This window comes from Dreissena polymorpha, chromosome 2, assembly GCF_020536995.1.
Source record: "Dreissena polymorpha isolate Duluth1 chromosome 2, UMN_Dpol_1.0, whole genome shotgun sequence".
Taxonomy (NCBI): domain Eukaryota; kingdom Metazoa; phylum Mollusca; class Bivalvia; order Myida; family Dreissenidae; genus Dreissena; species Dreissena polymorpha.
Genome location: NC_068356.1, coordinates 108348166 through 108368283, shown reverse-complemented (window position 1 = coordinate 108368283; position 20118 = coordinate 108348166). Strand labels below are relative to the sequence as shown.

Genomic DNA, 20118 nt, shown 5'->3' with positions numbered 1-20118 from the left:
TGTATGTATGTATTTATTTTGACCTTGCGGTCAAGGATAACCCATGAAAGTGCAAGCACTTATTTCCAATGGGGTCCTTTGGTTTTGCTGAAGAGACAGCAAGCAGAAGAGACAGTATTGGGATACAAGGAATCCGGGTGCGATACCCTAGCTCTTTGCGAATAGATACCTTGGTTCTTTTACGTGCTCAGTGTATAGCACCGATACACGCGAGAATTACCTGGGTATCATACCAGTACATCTCTAGTTGGGTGGGAAACACTTGAAGCATTTCTGAAATTTCCAGTGCCCCGGCCGGGATTTGAACCGGGGACATCTGGAATGGTAGACCAGAGTGTTACCACTCGACCACCGCACCACCCATGTTTTGTGATAATCATTTTGCATAGGCTCATATTCCTTGTTTTTCCTTATATACCTTTATTGCAATCATATATTATATAATAATCAAATATTCTGTGATTCATTTTGTTCATCTTTAGAATTGTTTTGTAGATTTTATTGCATTTATAACTATTGTCATGCAAAATGTTCTTTTGTCATGACAGTATGCTATTTGTACTGTTATGCTGTTATAACAAGTGCCAGTGTTTTTTCACCATTGGGTAATAGGAGGACAGGCTCTTCAGATGGGGATTTTTATTGCAAAAGGTGAATGATTTTTTTTAGAATAAACACCTGATTTCACGTCATGTTTATTTCCCATTTTATTATATTCTGTAATTAACACGAATACTTTGAAATTCTAAATTATATTACGTGTTAACTTGGTTAGATTAAACTTGATTTTTCACAAAAAGTAAATAAATTTTGTCCAAATTTAGTGGGTTTTTTCCCGTTAACATTAGCTTTTGTAGCAGGGTATAAATGGATCAAAATATATGCCTATAATTATGAATTATGAATAAAATTATTTTAGCTTTGCACACTTGAGCTGAGCATTAATTGTATCCAGAACTATTTTCAACAAATTTGTTTCTTAAGGTTTAATTAGTAACATAGATACAGAATTTATAATGATTATTATGCCATGTTATGTTTTAAGTATTGTAGATTATTAATTTATTTTGTTTATTATTAAATGTTGTAGGCATAATAAAGACATACGCAACAAACGTGTCAAGTGTTTTATCTGTTCATTGTCCTGCTATATATGATGCAGGGAAGTTTGTCCTGTTGAAACATACCAAAAGACTCTCCTTTGATATTTTGTGTTCATTGGACAAATTCTGAGTTTGGCATACTGTGTCAAGTTGATTAATCTTTATTTCCATGAACTATCTGCAATCAAGGACATGCACACAATATTTTATTAGTGCCAGGTATGCAAGATTTCCCCTCCTACTAAGCCTTCAGTAGAGCGGTAAATTTGCTGTTATAAACACCACTTTGTCCATGCATCCCATTTTCTTTCACTGAGCATTACTCAGATGCTATGTCCTGGATTTGAAAACTTCATGGGAAGGGATTTGGGAGCATCCATCACTTCACTAATATAATTGTTATTGTTTTTCTATATCTATTGGTTCAGCATATAGGTTGACAACAATGCAACTATTGTTCTTTCAACACATAACCAAATGGTTGCATGTGTTACTTTACAATTCCAAATAATATTTTAAACCAGTACACGTTCCAAAGGTGCTCCCCCCCATATGTCACTGGACACACAAGCAAATGTTGTGTAACAGACATAATTAATGCAGCATGTGTGCACCTTTGTTATTAAGGTACACATAATTTATAGCCTATTCCACAACAGGCATTTTGACCTTGAGGAAAACATGGTATGATGAGAAAACCAGGTCTTCATCCTTAAACATGATAATCTTATATAATTAAAATAATTAATTTGCAATCTCAAGTTTGGTCTGTAGGATAGCTACCTACACTCAACACTCAAAGTTTCAGAACAATTGACATGAAGCCTTATCTATGATCGCTCCGCCCACTAGAATTGATCCACCAATCAGCGATCGATTAATCGGGCGCACTCGTTAGCAACGACCTGTCTGCCATTTTCTAGACAAGCTACATGTTTAGGTTCACTTTTATTCCAACGAGTTTCTTTTGTTTTCCTCTTAAAAAAAAACGATTAAAAATGGTCCATCCTAACTCAAGTAATTGAGCAGAAACTGTGTGTTCTATGTTTAGCTCCAATGACATTGACCTTTACACAACTGGCATGAAATGCTATACCAAGCTAAGTCTACAGGACTGCAACATACACGCAAAATCTCCATGCATTACTTTCATCCAATCTCAAGTTATTCTTAGGAAACAGTTTCTCTATTTTGAGTAACACTGACCTTGACCCCAAATCATATAGTAGATCTCCATGTAAGCAGCCTAAATCATTGAGCAGAACTTTTTTTTTTGTTTTTTTGTTAACGGTGACCTTGACCCGACTAACCAGAAATACAGTCCCAAGATAGTCTCCGTCAAGGTTGATATATTCTAAGTTGAATAAAGATTGGTTAATGCAAACTGTAGTTTTTGAATGTAAAACCACTTGTTAGAGAGCTGACAATATTAAGTTGGCATATTTGAGTTGATTCATGAGCAATGCTTCATGCCATTTGGCTGGTTCTAACACTAAGTGAACATTACATGCCCACAAACATTGACAAGGCAAAGTATGCTTTTTTATAGTAATTTACGGGCCATCATTCAGAAGTGCTTAATGTCCCATAACAAACATTATAACCAGGCTAGATGATGCTCCCATATTCACTGTGTTTGTAATTGACTGGACATCATTCTTGACACTGCCTGATTGCCCGCCATCATGGGTGATTTCTCTAGGACAGGCATATATAAGTTACATCTTTATCAAAAACGAATACAATATGCTTACTGTTTTGATGAACTAAACGAATACAATATGCTTACTGTTTTGATGAACTAAACGAATACAATATGCTTACTGTTTTGATGAACTAAACGAATACAATATGCTTACTGTTTTGATGAACTAAACGAATACAATATGCTTACTGTTTTGATGAACTAAACGAATACAATATGCTTACTGTTTTGATGAACTACATATGATACAAACAATGAACCAGCTTTATTTTAATACTATTTATTTTCATTTACCATAGGACATTCAATAAAAGCCATACATTGATATAACAGAAGACCATTCCAAACAAATCAATTGTTCAACATAGCACCCATCCAAGGATAAGTAGATGTGTAACAATTACATAAATACTGATATATACATGTATAGGTCTTAAAATGTCAGAAATTTAACAAAAATAAATACAAAGCAAATATTTAACCAAATGTATTAATATACGACTTCAATAATTTAAACCAACAAATTCCAAAATCTTTTATTGAAGTCAATATTCCCATTAAATAATGATGAAAATTTTCTGTAGTTTTAATGAAAGACAATTTTAAAAGTTTATCATTACAGCATATGTGTTGATAAACAAGCAGACTTAAGTCAAATTTGATGAATATGGAGAAAAAGACAACATAACTTGAGCCACGACATTAGCCAGTAATGTCATGTTGATGCTCTTAATGAATGCATACTTGTAATTTAAAACAATAGATCATGTAAAACAGTCATACTCATAATGCTATTGTACTTTTAAATAATAAAGTCTTTTAGCTCTTTCACAATAGATCACAATAGATTCAATACAAACAAGAGCACCGCCTTGCGGGTGCAGACCGCTCATCTATTTTTCTTTTTAAAGGTGAAGGGACCTATCTCAATTTCAATCACAAAGGAAGGAGGGGTGGAGTGGAGGGGGGTGTATAGTGTGGGGGTGGGGTCATTTATTACATTTTCTTCCAAAAATGCCAAAAAAAATGCTTTTTTTTGGGGGGGGGGGGATTCATGGATGGGATGGTTGGACAGTATTTCAAAAATAAAATAATACAAAAAAATATTTCTGTTTTTTAACCATGTTTTTTTTGGGGGGGTGGGGGGTTGGGTTGGGGGTATAGTGTTAGGTTGTGGTGGTCATTTATTAGATGATCTTTAAGAAAAAAAGAAAAAAAAATTGGGGGGGGGGGGGGCTTCGGGGTGGGGGGTGGGGGCTTGGGGGATGGTTTGGGTGGAGTCTATTGTGATATGTCAGGTAAAAGTTGTTTTGTCAAAGTATCAATAAAATCTAATCATAAATAAAGAAGTTATGGCAATTTTAGCAAAATTTAATAATTTGACCTTGAGAGTCAAGGTCATTCAAAGGTCAAGGTAAATTTCAATTTGCCAGGTAAAGTGCCCTCATGATAGCATGAAAGTATTTGAAGTTTGAAAGCAATAGCCTTGATACTGTAGAAGTAAAGTGGATCTAAACACAAAATTTAACCATATATTCAAAGTTACTAAGTCAAAAAAGGGCCATAATTCCGTAAAAATGACAACCAGAGTTATGCAACTTGTCCTTTACTGTCCCCTTATGATAGTTTGCGAGTGTTCCAAGTATGAAAGCAATATCTATGATACTTTAGGGGTAAAGTGGACCAAACACAAAACTTAATCAAATTTTAAATTTTCTAAGTATAAAGGGCCCATAATTCCGTCCAAATGCCAGTCAGAGTTACATAACTTTGCCTGCACAGTCCCCATATGATAGTTAGTAAGTGTTGCAAGTATGAAAGCAATAGCTTTGATACTTTAGGAATAAAGTGGACCTAAACACAAAACTTAACCAAATTGTCAATTTTCTAAGTATAAAAAGGGCACATAATTCTGTCAAAATGCCAGTCAGAGTTACATAACTTTGCCTGCACAGTCCCCATATGATAGTTAGTAAGTGTTGCAAGTATGAAAGCAATAGCTTTGATACTTAAGGAATAAAATGGACCTAAACACAAAACTTAACCAAAATTTTCATTTTTCTAAGTATAAAAAGGGCACATAATTCTGTTAAAATGCCTGCCAGAGTTATCTAACTTTGCCTGCCCAGTCCCCTCATGATAGTAAGTAAGTGTACCAAGTTTGAATGCAATAGCATTGATACTTTATGAGAAAAGTGGACCTAAACGCAAAACTTAACCGGACGCCGACGCAGAAGCAGACGCGGACGCACAGGTGATGACAATAGCTCATAATTTTTTTTCAAAAAATAGATGAGCTATTCAAAAAAGGCATGTCGTACCTTTCTCAACTTAATGTTTGACATATTTTGTGCAAAAGCTGTATGCTTCACAATGTGGAATGGCACATAATGATGTCCCTACAAATAGTTCTACAATAGCCCATTCCCCATAGGTCTTCAATAAGTGAACAGCATACTTATTCAAATAATGTAAACCTTAGCCACACAGATATTGATAATTCAGTAATAATAATATGACACATCAAAATGTCAACTAAAAACACTAAAACAATATCTTTTCCAAACAGTGAGAAAACATTAACAAATGTTACATTTTTACCAGTTAAAACAATTTACTGTAAAAATTAGACACAAAAGACAGCCAAAGACTTTATGAATTATAGAAACAATAGTTTAAATGAAAATACTTTGAATATGAATATGTATATGAGTTGGCGCGCTCTGAAAAAACTGGGCTTATTAATGCATGTGCCTCAAGTGTTGTCCCAGATTCGCCTGTGCAGTCTGCACAGGCTTATCAGGAACAATACTTTCAGCCTATATTGTATTTTTCGTTCATAGTAAGTTTCTTCTTATTGTACATCCAGTTTAGGTGGAAAGTGTCGTCCCTGATTAGCTTGTGCGAACTGCACAGGCTCATATGGGTCGACACTTTTCGCACATTCATTAGGCCCCTTTCTTCCAGAATATATATTTAAAATATAATATGCCACAGGGATAATATGAACATGCGTGCTTAAGTGCCTTTTAACAAAGAAGCCCCCCCCCCTGATCTTTTCATATCCTAGCTGGAGGACTCATAATATTATGCTTCAAATTAACATAGCAACTTCGATGAATTGTGAAATCATGTGAATGTATTATTTTGATATATATGTTTTTATAACAACTACCTGTCTCTACCAGTTGATGGAAATTTAACAGTAATTAATAAAGTTGTTCAACAAAGCATTCCCCATATTGTGTTTAAGTGTTAGTATAATATATTTCATGTCTCCACTTTTATTATCTCCCGCCATAGCCGGAGGGATATTGTTTTGGCGTTGTCCGTCTTTCCGTCCGTTCGTCTGGCACTTTTGTGTCCGGAGCCATATCTTGGAAGTGCTTTGGCCGATTTCTTTGAAACTTGGTATGAGTATATATATGGATAAGAGGATGATGCACGCCAAATGGCATTGTACACCATCTGTTAATAACGGAGTTATGGCCCTTTGTATCTTGAAAAAATGCTTTTTTGAGTGTCAAATATAACACTTTTGTGTCCAGAAGCATATTGGCGGGGGATATCAATTCAACGAATTTGCTTGTTTGTAATAATCTTGGTGTGGTCTATTTTGGTTTTCTAATTGACAGACTCACATTTCTTGAATGTATTCGAATTAGAATACCAATAAGTGTAATTTTGCAGATTGAAGCCCAAATCACAAGATTTGAGCACAAATACAGCCATACATTATAATTATTATATTAGTTTACTGTGAAGGCATTATGTTGATTGTGAAGGCATTATAATATAAAAATGAACTGCTATACACTACCACCATGGACTCAGTTCATATCGCAGTTCATAACTGTATACAGATTTTCAACTTAATTCCAATTTTAATCAATTTTGAAGTTTTTTTAGGTGTTTTTGAGCATTATTTATTATTGCATTGGTCATGACCACCATGATGCATCATCCTCTTATCCATATATATACTCATACCACGTTTCAATGAAATCTGCCAAAGCACTTCCAAGATATGGCTCCGGACGGATGGACGGAAAGACGGACGGACGGAAAGACGGATAACGCCAAAACAATATCCCTCCGCCTATGGCGGGGGATAACAAGCATGAAAGTAAAAGCGCATAATATGTAACTTCATAATGTGCACATAACAAAATCCAAAAAATCTTTACATGATTTATATACACTTAAGTTTATTCAATTTTGGATATCTAAAATAAAGCAAACATGATAAGAATCTACATGTAAAAGTATACAATCTCTTTCTGCATTTAGCTTGAGGAGTCTAGTAGCGATGAGGATTAAGAGAGCTGTAAAATGCACTGTGTCATATATCACATTCAATTCCTCATACAAAGAATACTACTGTACTGCAACAGTGGAGTCAGTTTTGCTGGCTGAGTTAGAGATCATTGTTTCGTATGAAGCGATTGCCCTCGGAATGCTTGCCGTAGTACACATACTTGCTCTTGCCAAATGTCCCTGCAATGTAAAACAAAGTTTGCCCAAAATGTAAGCCCAAGCTTTGTCTCAATGCAAGCTTGCTTTATCCAAAGTTTCATCACTTTGGTCAAGGCAAACTAGCCCTTTGCATGCTGGGAAATTTGTCGTCTGCTAAAATGTCGTCTGCTGAATGTCTAAAATTAGCATTTTCTTCAATTTTGTTCAAAGAATACTATCAGAATAGCAAACAGTTTGGATCCTGATGAGATGCCACATTCTGTGGCGTCTCATCTGGATCCAAACTGTTTGCAAAGGCCTTCAAAATTCGGTTCCAGCACTGAAAGAGCTAGTTATTGACAGGTTTTGATCACCTGTTTGATGCCGTCTGTACTTAAGTAAAATGGAAAACAAGAGCACCAACTTGGCACAAAATAAGCATCTTTACAGGTCTGGGTAACATTGATCTGTGACCAATGTATGCATTGGTAGTCAGAAAAATCACATCCATGATTATTCGGCAGAAATCATTTGTCTATATTTAGTAACAATGACATTTACTTTGTCGTGACAAGTCCCAGATTCAATCTTGAGCTACCGGTAGGTCTCTCGTCAAGCTTACTTAATCTAATATATCTTTATCTGATCAAGATTTGAACCAAAACTATCAAATGCACAACTTATTATAGAGAGAGAGCTAACAATAATAATTTGGCGAAATGTTGATAATTCAAGGGCCGCAATTAAGAAAATCTTCATGAAATTAGATTGATTATGGGTGTTGGAGAGCACACAAGGTACATTTGGCTATTTAAAAAAAAAAACATAAGCCATACTTTATAAGTGCATGCGATCTGGCTGTTAATCAAACTTCGACAATATATAATAACCATAAAGGTTATTACCAACTTAAATGATGACATAATTTGAACTTTTCAACATAATTTGAACTTTTCCGAGTTTTTGAGCGGTCATTATTCTCGTAGACACCAATTTTTTATTGGGCGTATAAAAAGACGTCAAGAAATCAAGGCCAGGGCTTTTGGTACACCACTTGCAATGTGAGAATACAAACAGAATTAGAGTGAATCTATATGAGAGTGTGATGGTCCTACTACATACCAAGATGTTCATCTGGGGTGCGAGACCCCTCTGGAAGTGGTGTGTATGGACTGGGGGAGGAGGGTGGAGACTCTTCAGGCACCTGACATTTGTCATAAAGAACTGAAGTCATCTTGATATCATACAAATCACCAAACAACACTTCAATATATGATAATTTTTTATAAGTTTCATACCTAATATCTAGGTTTGTGTAGAATATATATAGCTTAAAAGCCAAATAAAAGTACAGCTGAACTTGTTATCTTCATTATCTCATCATTCTTACATCAAACACAATATTGTTTGAATCAGGAAGAATAAATACCAGAACCAGTCATATATTAATAAATTGTAACACTACTGCTGATATCAGCTGAAGGGCAGACACTAAAACAGTGAATCATGTCTTAACCTCAAACAGTGGTAGAGCATATTTAACATACTTACTTGTTTAAACAAGCAGACTTCAACATGTACTTTTGTACACTTTTTATTGTGTTTAATATTTTAATTATAATTTGAACAATAATAAGAATATTTTGTACATTGGAGTCGCGTTCGGGACGACACTTTCCGCTTTTATGGTATTTTTCGTTTAAAGGAAGTCCCTTCTTACCAAAAATCTTGTTAAGGCGGAAAGTGTTGTCCCTGATTAGCCTGTGCGGACTGCGACTCATTGGATCATGTTAAAACTATACATCATCATTGAAGAATATTGTGATTTTCATAAATTTACATCAACATGCAAGATACGTGTAATATACATGTATCATGCAAATTATTCACATAAAACGATGCTCATTCATGGATAAAACATACAAATAATTGACATCTGCTTGAAGAAATCACCAATTGTTGACTTCTTTGATTAAAAGGTATCAAAATTGCAACAAAAGTGTACCAAGTCCTGTTTAGACAGGATAAGATTTGTCAAGTGTTTATATATAGATATGTATATATATATAAAAGAGTTAAAAGGCAGGACAAAGCTGTCACTTTGGTAGAGACCGGTATTCCATTTCTACTGGGTAAGCTTTAGACAGATTTCATTTTTATTTTGAAAAATAAATGAATGCCAATTTAATAAGCTGTAAATGGTTTGTACCTTAAGAGTAAAAGTAAAAAGTTATGTGTGTTTGTAAATTTTAAACTTACTGTAGATTCATCTATTGGCCCTTTTACTACATGCATAAAAGGTCCCACACGCTTGGCTTCACTCAGATCTTCTGCAGTTACATTCTTAGAATCGAGGAACTTTAACGTCGGTAACTGATACAGAACATAGTTTCTGAAACATGGCATTGACAGATACACTAGTAGAGAACATGATTTCTAAAATATGGCATTGACAGATACACAAGAAGAGAACATATTTTCTGAAACATGGCATTGACAGATACCCTAGTAGAGAACATAATTTCTGAAACATTGCATTGACAGAAACACTAGTAGAGAACATCATTTCTGAAACATGGCATTTGCAGATACACTAGTAGAGAACATAATTTCTGAAACATGGTATTGACCGATACAAGTCAAGAACATAATTTCTGAAACATGGCATTGACATATACCCTAGTAGAAGACATAATTTATGATACATGGCATTGACAAATACACTAGTAGAGAACATAATTTCTGAAACATGGCATTGACAGATATACTAGAAGAGGACATAATTTCTGAAATGTGGCATTGACAGATACACTAGTAGAGAACATAATTTCTGAAACATGGCATTGATAGATACACTAGTAGAGAACATAATTTCTAAAACGTGGCATTGACAGATACACTAGTAGAGAACATTATTTCTAAAACAAAACAAGACTATTGCCAAGCAATATAATTCCCCTACCAGTGAAACTCCACCATTTTCAGATTAAAAAAATATATATTTGTTGCCATAGCAACCAGAATTCTTGATGTAGGAACAAAATGAAATGACGTGCATAATGTCCATATTGCCATCTATCCATATTTCAAGTTTCATTAAGAAATATGAAGAACTTTTAAAGTTATAGCAGGATCAAGAAAAGTGTGACAGACTGACAAACAGACTGACACACAGAGCGCAAACCATATGTCCCCTCCGGTTTTACCGGTAGGGGACAACAATGACAGATACACAAGCAGAGAACATAATTTTTGAAACATGGAATCGACAGATACACTAGTAGAGAACATAGTTTCTGAAACATGGCATTGACAGATACACTAGTAGAGATCATAATTTCTGAAACATGGCATTGACACATATACTAGAAGAGAACATAATTTCTGAGATGTGACATTGACAGATACAGTTGTAGAGAATATAATTTCTAAAACATGGCATTGACAGATACACTAGTAGAGAACATCATTTCTAAAACATGGCATTGACAGATACACTAGTAGAGGACATGATTTCTGAAACATGGCATTGACAGATACACAAGTAGTGAACATATTTTCTGAAACATGGCATTGACAGATACACTAGTAGAGGACATGATTTCTAAAACATAGCATTGACAAATACACTAGTAGAGGACTATGCATGGTCGGGATTATTGCAAATGAGATAAAAAATAAGTGAACACAATATGCCCCAATTTTTTATTCTTAAGAAATATTGTCAAGCGATTTCCATGCAGTCTGATTCTTAGCTTTAGGAGTCAGTTTTTAGATGGTCGCTTTAGCGACCGTCTAATGTGCTTGATGTAAAATTCAGGTCGATACGGCCTGGGTATGATTAGCCCAATTCCCGCTTACACTACGCGCGAAGAAAGAGTTGTATAATTTATGCAAGAGGTTTGAGTTCTCCAATTATGTTTATTCACAAATGGAAACATTATATTAATATCGTGTTAAATGCAATAGTTTCGAATGGTGTTTTATAGAAAAGAATAAAAAAAAACAATGATCGTATTGCACGTGTCGCGGAGGAGATTGTTTATGAATGATTAAAATAGTCCACTTTCTGCTGCGTCTGCCTGACGTAGTATTTTCGCTCATCTCATTCATAAATCTGAGGCTGGCGATAAACAAAGGGGAGTCCGGGTGAGAATTACGCACTAGTATAAGGTTACGCTTGTTTATATTCACAGGTCTCAATTAATAACACGTTGACCACGAGTTCAACAATTATTACCGGGATACGATAGACAACATAAAAAATGATTCATTATCGCTGAAACTGTTAAAAAACATTTAAATATAACAAGAATATTCTCTAAAAAATGTAGTCTTGCTGTTTTGAAATAAGGTTTGGAATTTTGGTTTCTAAATAACTTAATTAAAAACAAAAGTTTAATTATAGTGTTTTTTACTTTTAGTCGCATATTTACCGCATTATAATGTGTGTTATAATAGGCAAACCGTACATTAGTAAAATTCAATCTGCCTTCGCACATAGAAGGAATGGGTCAATTAGGTGCTGCGTTTCCTTTGCTTACTTCAGTTAGAGGTCAATTCTTTACGTAAAAGCAATCACAAGGCCCCGGCTTCAGAGGAATTGCGGAGCGTTCTTACATAATTAAAGTCGTAGTCGCATGGTATTTGCGTTTAGCGTCCTATTTGGTCACGTGGTTCTTTTTCGCGGGTGTTTTGGCATTCATGATATGAGGCTATTAATAGATGCGCCTGTCGATAAACAAAGGAAAGTTTACGGGCGATAACAACGCAATAGGTTACGCTCTCACATACAACTCAATGACGTAGTACAGGTCGTAAATTGAGAGATTTGGGAAAAAGTTGACGCTTATTTATATTCTCAATTTATAAAACGTTGAACATAAGTTCAACAATAACTTCAGCGATACGATAGACTAAAAAAATCATAATCGCTTAACCCGAATATAACAAAAAATTTATAATAATAATACGAATGACCTGTTTCATAACCTCGTTGAAGCTACTACATCGGGTATTTCTGGAAAGCGTTCTTGGTTCTCAACACATAGAGGCGATCTTTTGTATTTACGGGTGCTAGCAACGCAATAGTAGAAGCTTAGTAGAAGGGTTAGCTTGTTTATATTCACAGTTCTCAATACATTGACAGTTGGATATGAGTTCATCAATTACTCAGGCATACTATAGGCAACCTCGAAAATGCTTTATAATCGCTAAAACCGAAAACAACCACGGACTCTAGATTACACGGATATGAAACGGGACCGTTACGCCAAATATCTTGTTGTGTCTAAGTCACGTGACCGTGTCGTAACTATCGATCTTTTATCGAAGCGCCGAGGTTATAAATTTGATGTACCCACTCACGTATTTTGTTAAATTATATTTTCATTTCTAGGCCGATTTTGACAAATTATATATCATTAGAAAGCTTACGTAACGTTGTTTTCAGATATATAAATATATATTAAGTTTTTCTTCTGATTTCAGCAGCCCGGCGAGTTATAACTTTAACTTTTGCAAATAACATACCGCTTTGGAGTTTTAGAATCTAGATTTACGGTTGACATGTTCGTACTTTATACCGATTTGTAGCGTTTATATTTGGAGTTCAGTTTTAAAAATAACATCTTGCTTAGGAGAATAGAATTGTTTAAAAACGAAAGTAATTAAGGAATGAAGGCGGGAAAATGTAGCGCGCGTTCCTAACGCACTGAACTGATGCTACGGTCTTTGGCGATTATGCTTTTGTTTAGATACCGGCCATTGAATTTCCTTTGCCATGATTATTATATTTTTTATGAAATATATTGAAATATTTTGTTCTAGAGACATATCCATACAGCTAAGTATTAATGAAGCTTAATAAATTTACGATTTCAGCTCTTGATTATAACACAGAAAGGGTGTTAATTTTATGATGAAACAGCGTATACAAATGTATAGCGGACCCTCTTGATATTTTTCGGCTTTGCATACTTCAAATATAATGGGTGTCAAAACATTCATCGTTTGTTGTTTATTATCAAAAAGGTAATTATGTAAAAGTATATGAAAGGTTATTAACCATAAATTATCAATTAATTAAAATTATTTAAAGATTCTTGAAAATCACGGTCAACTGTCTATGCATGTATATTGAAATATCTTTATAAGTTAACAGAGTTATAAATATATAGAATTCTAAATTAAAACTCTGTATTATTTGTATTTTTCGGAAAGATTATTTAACCCCGTTGTGGTCAAATGAGAATGCTGTTTTTAATTATGTTGTTCCGTACACTACCATACACTCTTTATAGGACTACGAAATGACGGAGTTTTTTTACCGGTACCCGCTTAATACGTTAAATGTTAAGTATTAGATTTTTTAAATGTTTAAAATGTACATGTATAGGTATTAAGCACTTATAATTATTGTGATTTAGCTGGCTGACATCTATACAGTATTTAGTTTATGGCAATCTGTATGGGCAGATGACTATAAATGTTTTTAATACGCTACATATCTTATAAACGCAAAATTGAGTATTTGGCGTTACATTACTCCAAGAAATGACCACTAATACCACGAGAAGACATGGAGGTATCATAAAAAGTGTAAACTGACCAGACATTGCCACCTGTGGTTAGGGACCAATATACAAGTATAGGTCCCTGCTGTGGCGTATGACACCATAGTGTTATTTAGTATTGGTCGGCACAGTATCTGATCATAACGAGATAATCGGTTTGTGCTGAACACAGGGGCAATAAAACCACAGATCTATCAATAAACAAGATTATTGAGATATCTTTTATTGAACACCGCGATAAAAATGCTCAAACCATGGACTCTAGATTACACGGATAAGAAACATGGCAACATTCTCAGAATCATCACTGCTATATGTGTAATCACCTAACAATTCGTCCAAAAATAATTTATATATTTGAGTTGAAGACGATGTACTGTTGTTTAAGTCTGAATAAACTATCTGTCTGCCTGTCTAAATCCAAGCAGTCATCGTCCCGGTGAAAAAAAATCTGATTTTCAATAGTTGGACATGATGCCCTGATGTCAAAATACGAAATGACCCGCGTAACACGGACCGTGATTTTCAAGAATCTTTAATAAATTGATAATTTAAGGTAAATAACATTTCAAATAATTATACATAATTACCTTGTTGATAATAAACAGCAAACGATGAATGTTTTTGACACCCATTTTATTTCAAGTATGCATGCAAAGCCGAATAATATCGAGAGGGTCCGCTATATACGCTGTTTCATCATAAATTTTACACCCTTTCTGTGTTATAAACAAGAGCTGAAATCGTTAATTTATTAAGATTCATTTATAATAAGCTTTATTGATATGTTTCGTGAACAAAATACTACAATATATTCCATAAAAAATATAATAAGATGGCAAAAGAAATTCAATGGCCGGTTTCTAAACAAAAGCATAATCGCCAAGACCGTAGCATCAGTTCAGTGCGTTAGGAACGCGCGCTACATTTTCCCGCCTTCATTCCTTAATTACTTTCGTTTTTAAACAATTTTTTTTCTATCGTAAACAGAATTCTATTCTCCTAAGCAAGATGTAATTTTTAAAACTGAACTCCAAATATAAACGCTACAAATTGGTATTAAGTACGAACATGTCAACCGTAAATCTAGATTCTAAAACTCCAAAACGGTATGATATTTGCAAAAGTTAAAGTTATAACTCGCCGGGCTGTCGAAATAAGAAGAAAAACTTAATATATATTGATATATCTGTTTACTACGTAACGTAAGCTTTCTAATGATATATAATTTGTCAAAATCGGCCGAGAAATGAAACTATAATTTAACAAAAGACGTGAGTGGGTACATCAAAATGTATAACCTCGGCGCTTCGCTGTACGCTAATCGTAAAAGATCGATAGCCACAACACGTTAAAACGCGCGGTGGTAAAACATAAAATGTGTATTTCTTGTGTTTAACTCGCTATAAATCCATCAATAACAACGGGAATATACTAAAAGTTATATTTTTTTGAAAGAGGAATTAATAAGCAACAAGATAACGTATAAACCAATAAAATCGGATGAATAGTTTTTGCATAAGATTGAATTTACTACAGTAAGGGTCAAATACTCGATTCATCTCCTGTCAATATACACTCCGTGAAACAACTAAATATATTATATTAAATATATTTATAACAATACATGTCTTTTAAAAATGTAGTCGGCGTATACGCCGACTTTGAAATAAAGTTAGCAATTTACTTTTCTAAATAATTGAATACAATTAAACAAAAGTTAAACTATTGTGTTGTGTTTTTCACTTGTAAGCTGCATATTCACCGCATGAAATGTGTGTTAGCATTGTCAAACCACACATTAGTGTGAGTAAATAAAAAATATACTACGGGAGAGCACTTCATATGTGTCCTCATATGCCTTGTTATGAGTATCTTTCTTCATTATCGAAATATATCGTATGTTTATATTTGATTTAAACGCAGTTTTCTTTCGTCACATTTTAATCACACGTCAATAGCGCCGTCATGCGAAAATGGGTCTTATGCGTTTCGGCAAGCGTTTGTTAAACCCAACATGTGCTCTTGCGCAGTCAGGCCATAGGCGACGCTGTTCGCTTTAAAATCACTCAATATGTTATGTTTCTCCTTACCAGAAGGAGGGATAGCTGAGTGGGCTATTTATATGATGGGCGCATATGGAATAAGACCCATTTTCGCATGACGAGGGTCATTACAAATCTCATTGCGAATTGAAAATCCCACATTTAAAAACAATGCTTTTTGATACAAAATTGAATTCAAAATAGCAAACTTGTTAATAATGGCAGCCTATCGACGCATTAAGGAATGATTTCCAGACGTGCTGACCAAGTACGGCAAACATTGTGGTATGATAATTAAACGATTTTCACTTATCGTGACACTATACTATTTCGCTAATGATTGTTTTCTCATCTTGGAGGCGAAATTGAAATTCTGCGAGATGGATTGTAACGCGTAATTGTAACAGGGCCACAATTTGTGTCGTTTAAGCATACAGAGAGTAGTCCGGAATTGCTTACACTGAACAGTGCTACATCCTTTGAATTGAGCACATACGCAGTGATGTAGCAAAAATTCAGAGGTTGTATCTCGAATCAGCTTATTAAATATTCGAAAATATTCATGCGTGTCTGTTGGCGTTATGTTAAAGTCACTAAGATGAAAACTGAAACAGCTTCGCCTAAAAGCGCATTAGTGCTCTATACCTATGTTTATGTTAGCGTTGTTGACACCGTGTGAACTGCTCGGGTAACAAGTAAAGCATAAACAGCAATGTTTATATACTTTTATTCCTCCATATACAAGATACGAAGATTATTGTATATTTTGAATTTGTATGTGGTGTCAAAAATCAAAAGTTTTGTACATGGAAATTTCATTATGAATTTATATTCTTGGTGAGATAGTCATTTGATATTAGAAAAAAAATTCCTTTAATATGATGGTGACTGCAAATTTTCTTTATATTAAGTTCTCATTACCATTTTCATCATACTTTCTTTGCTTTCAGAACTTCCAAAAAAGCATGCTGTTTTTATTTTGTCTTAGTTATTTCTATGAAATAATAAGGATGATAAAAAGTGCACACAAAACTCGACCCGTGCGCTATGACACACACTTTTTAAAGTTGAATGGCGTGTGTTCATTTCAAACTTGCGATTGATTTTGAAAAATGAATTGCGTGTTAAATTATGCAATAGCGAACATCTTCAGTGCCTTCAGCGCTTTGATTACTAAACCAGTTTGGATTAACATTTTAACAAGCAGTTCCTTTTTTTTATTTAATGTGTATAATTTTTTATATACTAACATTGTACAAAACCCCAGGGTTGTGAAAACACCTACATGGTTTAAGGCAACAGGAAATAAAAGGATCAGGAATAAATGCCATTGGTATATCAATTATAATAAAATGACAACTGTGAACCTTTTAGTATGGTGGCATTCTCTAAGACAAATTATTTCAAATCATACAGATTTTTCCTAAAATTTATCTTATCCCAAGATTTTTGACAATAAAATGCCCAGGTAATTCACCAGAATTACAGCAAATGGCACCAACCCTAAAACGTGACAATACCTGTAGCGTGAATAGTCCTCATCATCTTTGTCGTGTGCAGACAGCTGGTTGGGACAGGCAGCGTTGCCAAGAAGACTGAGGTAGGTCAGCAACGGGAACTTTGTCTTTACCTCGTTCAACAAGTGGTCTATATCTGTCAACTAGAGAAACAGAAATGATGCATATCAAGATGATTTTTTCAAACTATTTGGGAGTGAAGGAAGTTCAAGAATTCAGTAACTAAAAATACCACTTGAAATTATTAACCTGACACACCTTTATCCATTTATTCAAATTCTATCACATTATATACATATAAGTTTCTGTACATGAATCTCATTAAATACAGTTACACATTTCAGTAACTTGTGCATCTACTTGGTCTTAACATGGGTGACCAGTCAATAATTTGTTTACTTTAAATAACTCGTGCTAATTAGATTTCCCAATTCTCAGGTTTCAAATGTGGAACTTAATCATTACACCAATCAACCAGACTTTATTTCCTTAGAGCATGCTGAATTAGAGGTACCATGCTAAAAAAACAACAGCTCAGCACTTAAGATCGAAGCGTGCATTCCAATTGAATACCGTCTCATAAATTATGTTGATTAAATTTCAAAGGATAGTAATAGAAACATGGCTGCATAATCCTGAAAGACAACCTTGGACATACGGGTCAGCCATCAATCCTCATCTACTGCCTAATGATAGCACTAGTAAATCTTTCTTTCATCATGTTTTCTAACAACATGTGGTTCATAAATTGCATGATTGTTTTTATTCAAAACATGTTGTTACACATTATGACTGAGTTCACAACTGCGCACACATACCTTGTTTTTGTTGATGGTGAGCGTGTGTAGGGTGGGCAGTTCTGGGAACTTCACACCATCTGTAATCGGGTTGTTGTCCAGGACTAGCTCCTCTAGATGACAGAATTCTTCTAAACCATCCAGGCAGCTGCAGTGTTAACACACACTCTCAGACTGTGCCAAACTTTGCATGTTAATTTCTTACTTCCACATCACAGAATATAAGTTCTTACTTCCACATCACAGAATACAAGTTTTGAATGTATAAATGAGCTTTGTTTCTGGGATTTTAAAGGCTTAAACTTTTTACAAATATTTATATGCGATTTCAAAATAAATTTGTTATTTATAAAGATAAAACTGCTGGTATATATAAATTTTCTAAAATCTTGATATGATAACAAAACAAACAAATGCGTATAGACTTCAAGTTAAATTAATACCTTAAATGAATTATTGAAATAATTACCCGCTAATTATACCCCCACAAACGAAGTTTAGGGGGGCATATAGGAGTGAGCTTGTCTGTCGGTCGGTCGGTCTGTCGGTCTGTATTAAGTGTCCGCTCTCTATTTTAAGTAGTTTTCATCCGATCTTCACCAAACTTGGTCAGATGTTGTATTTGATGATGTCTAGGTCAAGTTTGAATATGGGTCATGCCGGGTCAAAAACTAGGTCACGGGGTCACTTAAAGCGTTTTAAACAATGAGCATGGTGTCCGCTCTCTAATTTAAGTAGTTTTCATCAGAGCTTCACCAAACTTGGTCAGAAGTTGTATCTAGATGATGTCTAGGTCAAGTTCGAACATGGGTCATGGCAGGTCAAAAATTAGGTCACAGGGTCACTTAGTGCGTTTTAAACATTGAGCATGGTGTCCGCTCTCTAATTCAAGTAGTTTTCATCCGATCTTCACCAAACTTGGTCAGAAGTTTTATCTAGATGATCTTAAGGCCAAGTTTGAGCATGGGCCATGCCAGATCAAAAACTAGGTCACTGGGTCACTTAGTACGTTTTACACATTCAGCATGGTGTCCCCTCTCTAATTCAAGTAGTTTTCATCCGATCTTCACCACACTTGGTCAGAAGTTGTATCTAGATGATGCGTAGGCCAAGTTTGAACATGGGCCATGCCGGGTCAAAAACTAGGTCACGGGGTCACTTAGTGTGTTTTAATCATTGAGCATGGCGTCCGCTGTTTTTGTGTGAAGACAACATGCAAAATATTCTGTGTCAATGTTGGCATGTGGGGATATTCATCACGTCTGTGACAAAGCTCTAATATGCTATTAAAAAATACCCCACGCTTAAAATTAATAAATCTGTTAAAAATATCTTAAAAGTCTTAGTACCTAATTTGATTGTAACTCAGATCTAATCTTCGAGTAACTTTTGAGTAATCTTCTATCAACTTCCGTGGTACTGCTGCCACATCATGTCCTACATATGACAACTGAAAGTAGAAAAAAGTCATAACAATACACAGCTCATTGCATCAATAGAAAGTAGGTCATGAACATAATATGGTATAACACTACATGAAAAAAGAGCATACACACAAAACAAACAATCACACCAAATCAAATAAGAACATAAACTCAATTTATAAATTATTAGCAAAATCTTTGCTGATAGAATAACGAACAATGTGTGATAACTTATTAATACCAATGCTATGGCAACTTAACACATGATAATACAACTGGCCTATGCAAAATCTTGACAAACTTAACGTAAGGTAAGTCTACCTGTCCATCTTGAAACACCTCAAAGCCATTGCCATCGCCAGCGAGATCAACGTTGCCGAAATGTCCCGTGTTTTCATCTTGCAGACCAACATTTTGGTCATCCGCCATTTTGCTACGGAAATCACGTGTGTGTCACATGATTATTCAATAATTAAGGGTTGTTCTAAAGATAGTGA

General features: G+C 34.7%; 1 protein-coding gene across 1 annotated transcript; it reads right to left on the bottom strand.

The window, feature by feature from the left end:
* Positions 1-5416: 5416 nt before the first annotated feature.
* LOC127868421 (leucine-rich melanocyte differentiation-associated protein-like) lies at positions 5417-20072 on the bottom strand. Its single transcript, XM_052410204.1, has 7 exons — positions 19943-20072; positions 19547-19647; positions 18219-18345; positions 17404-17543; positions 9523-9655; positions 8386-8467; positions 5417-7305 (listed from the first exon to the last, which is right to left on the bottom strand). Exons 1-7 carry the CDS (start codon positions 20048-20050, stop codon positions 7226-7228), a joined length of 771 nt encoding a protein of 256 aa, XP_052266164.1. The 5' UTR covers positions 20051-20072; the 3' UTR covers positions 5417-7225.
* Between the last annotated feature and the right edge of the window lie 46 nt (positions 20073-20118).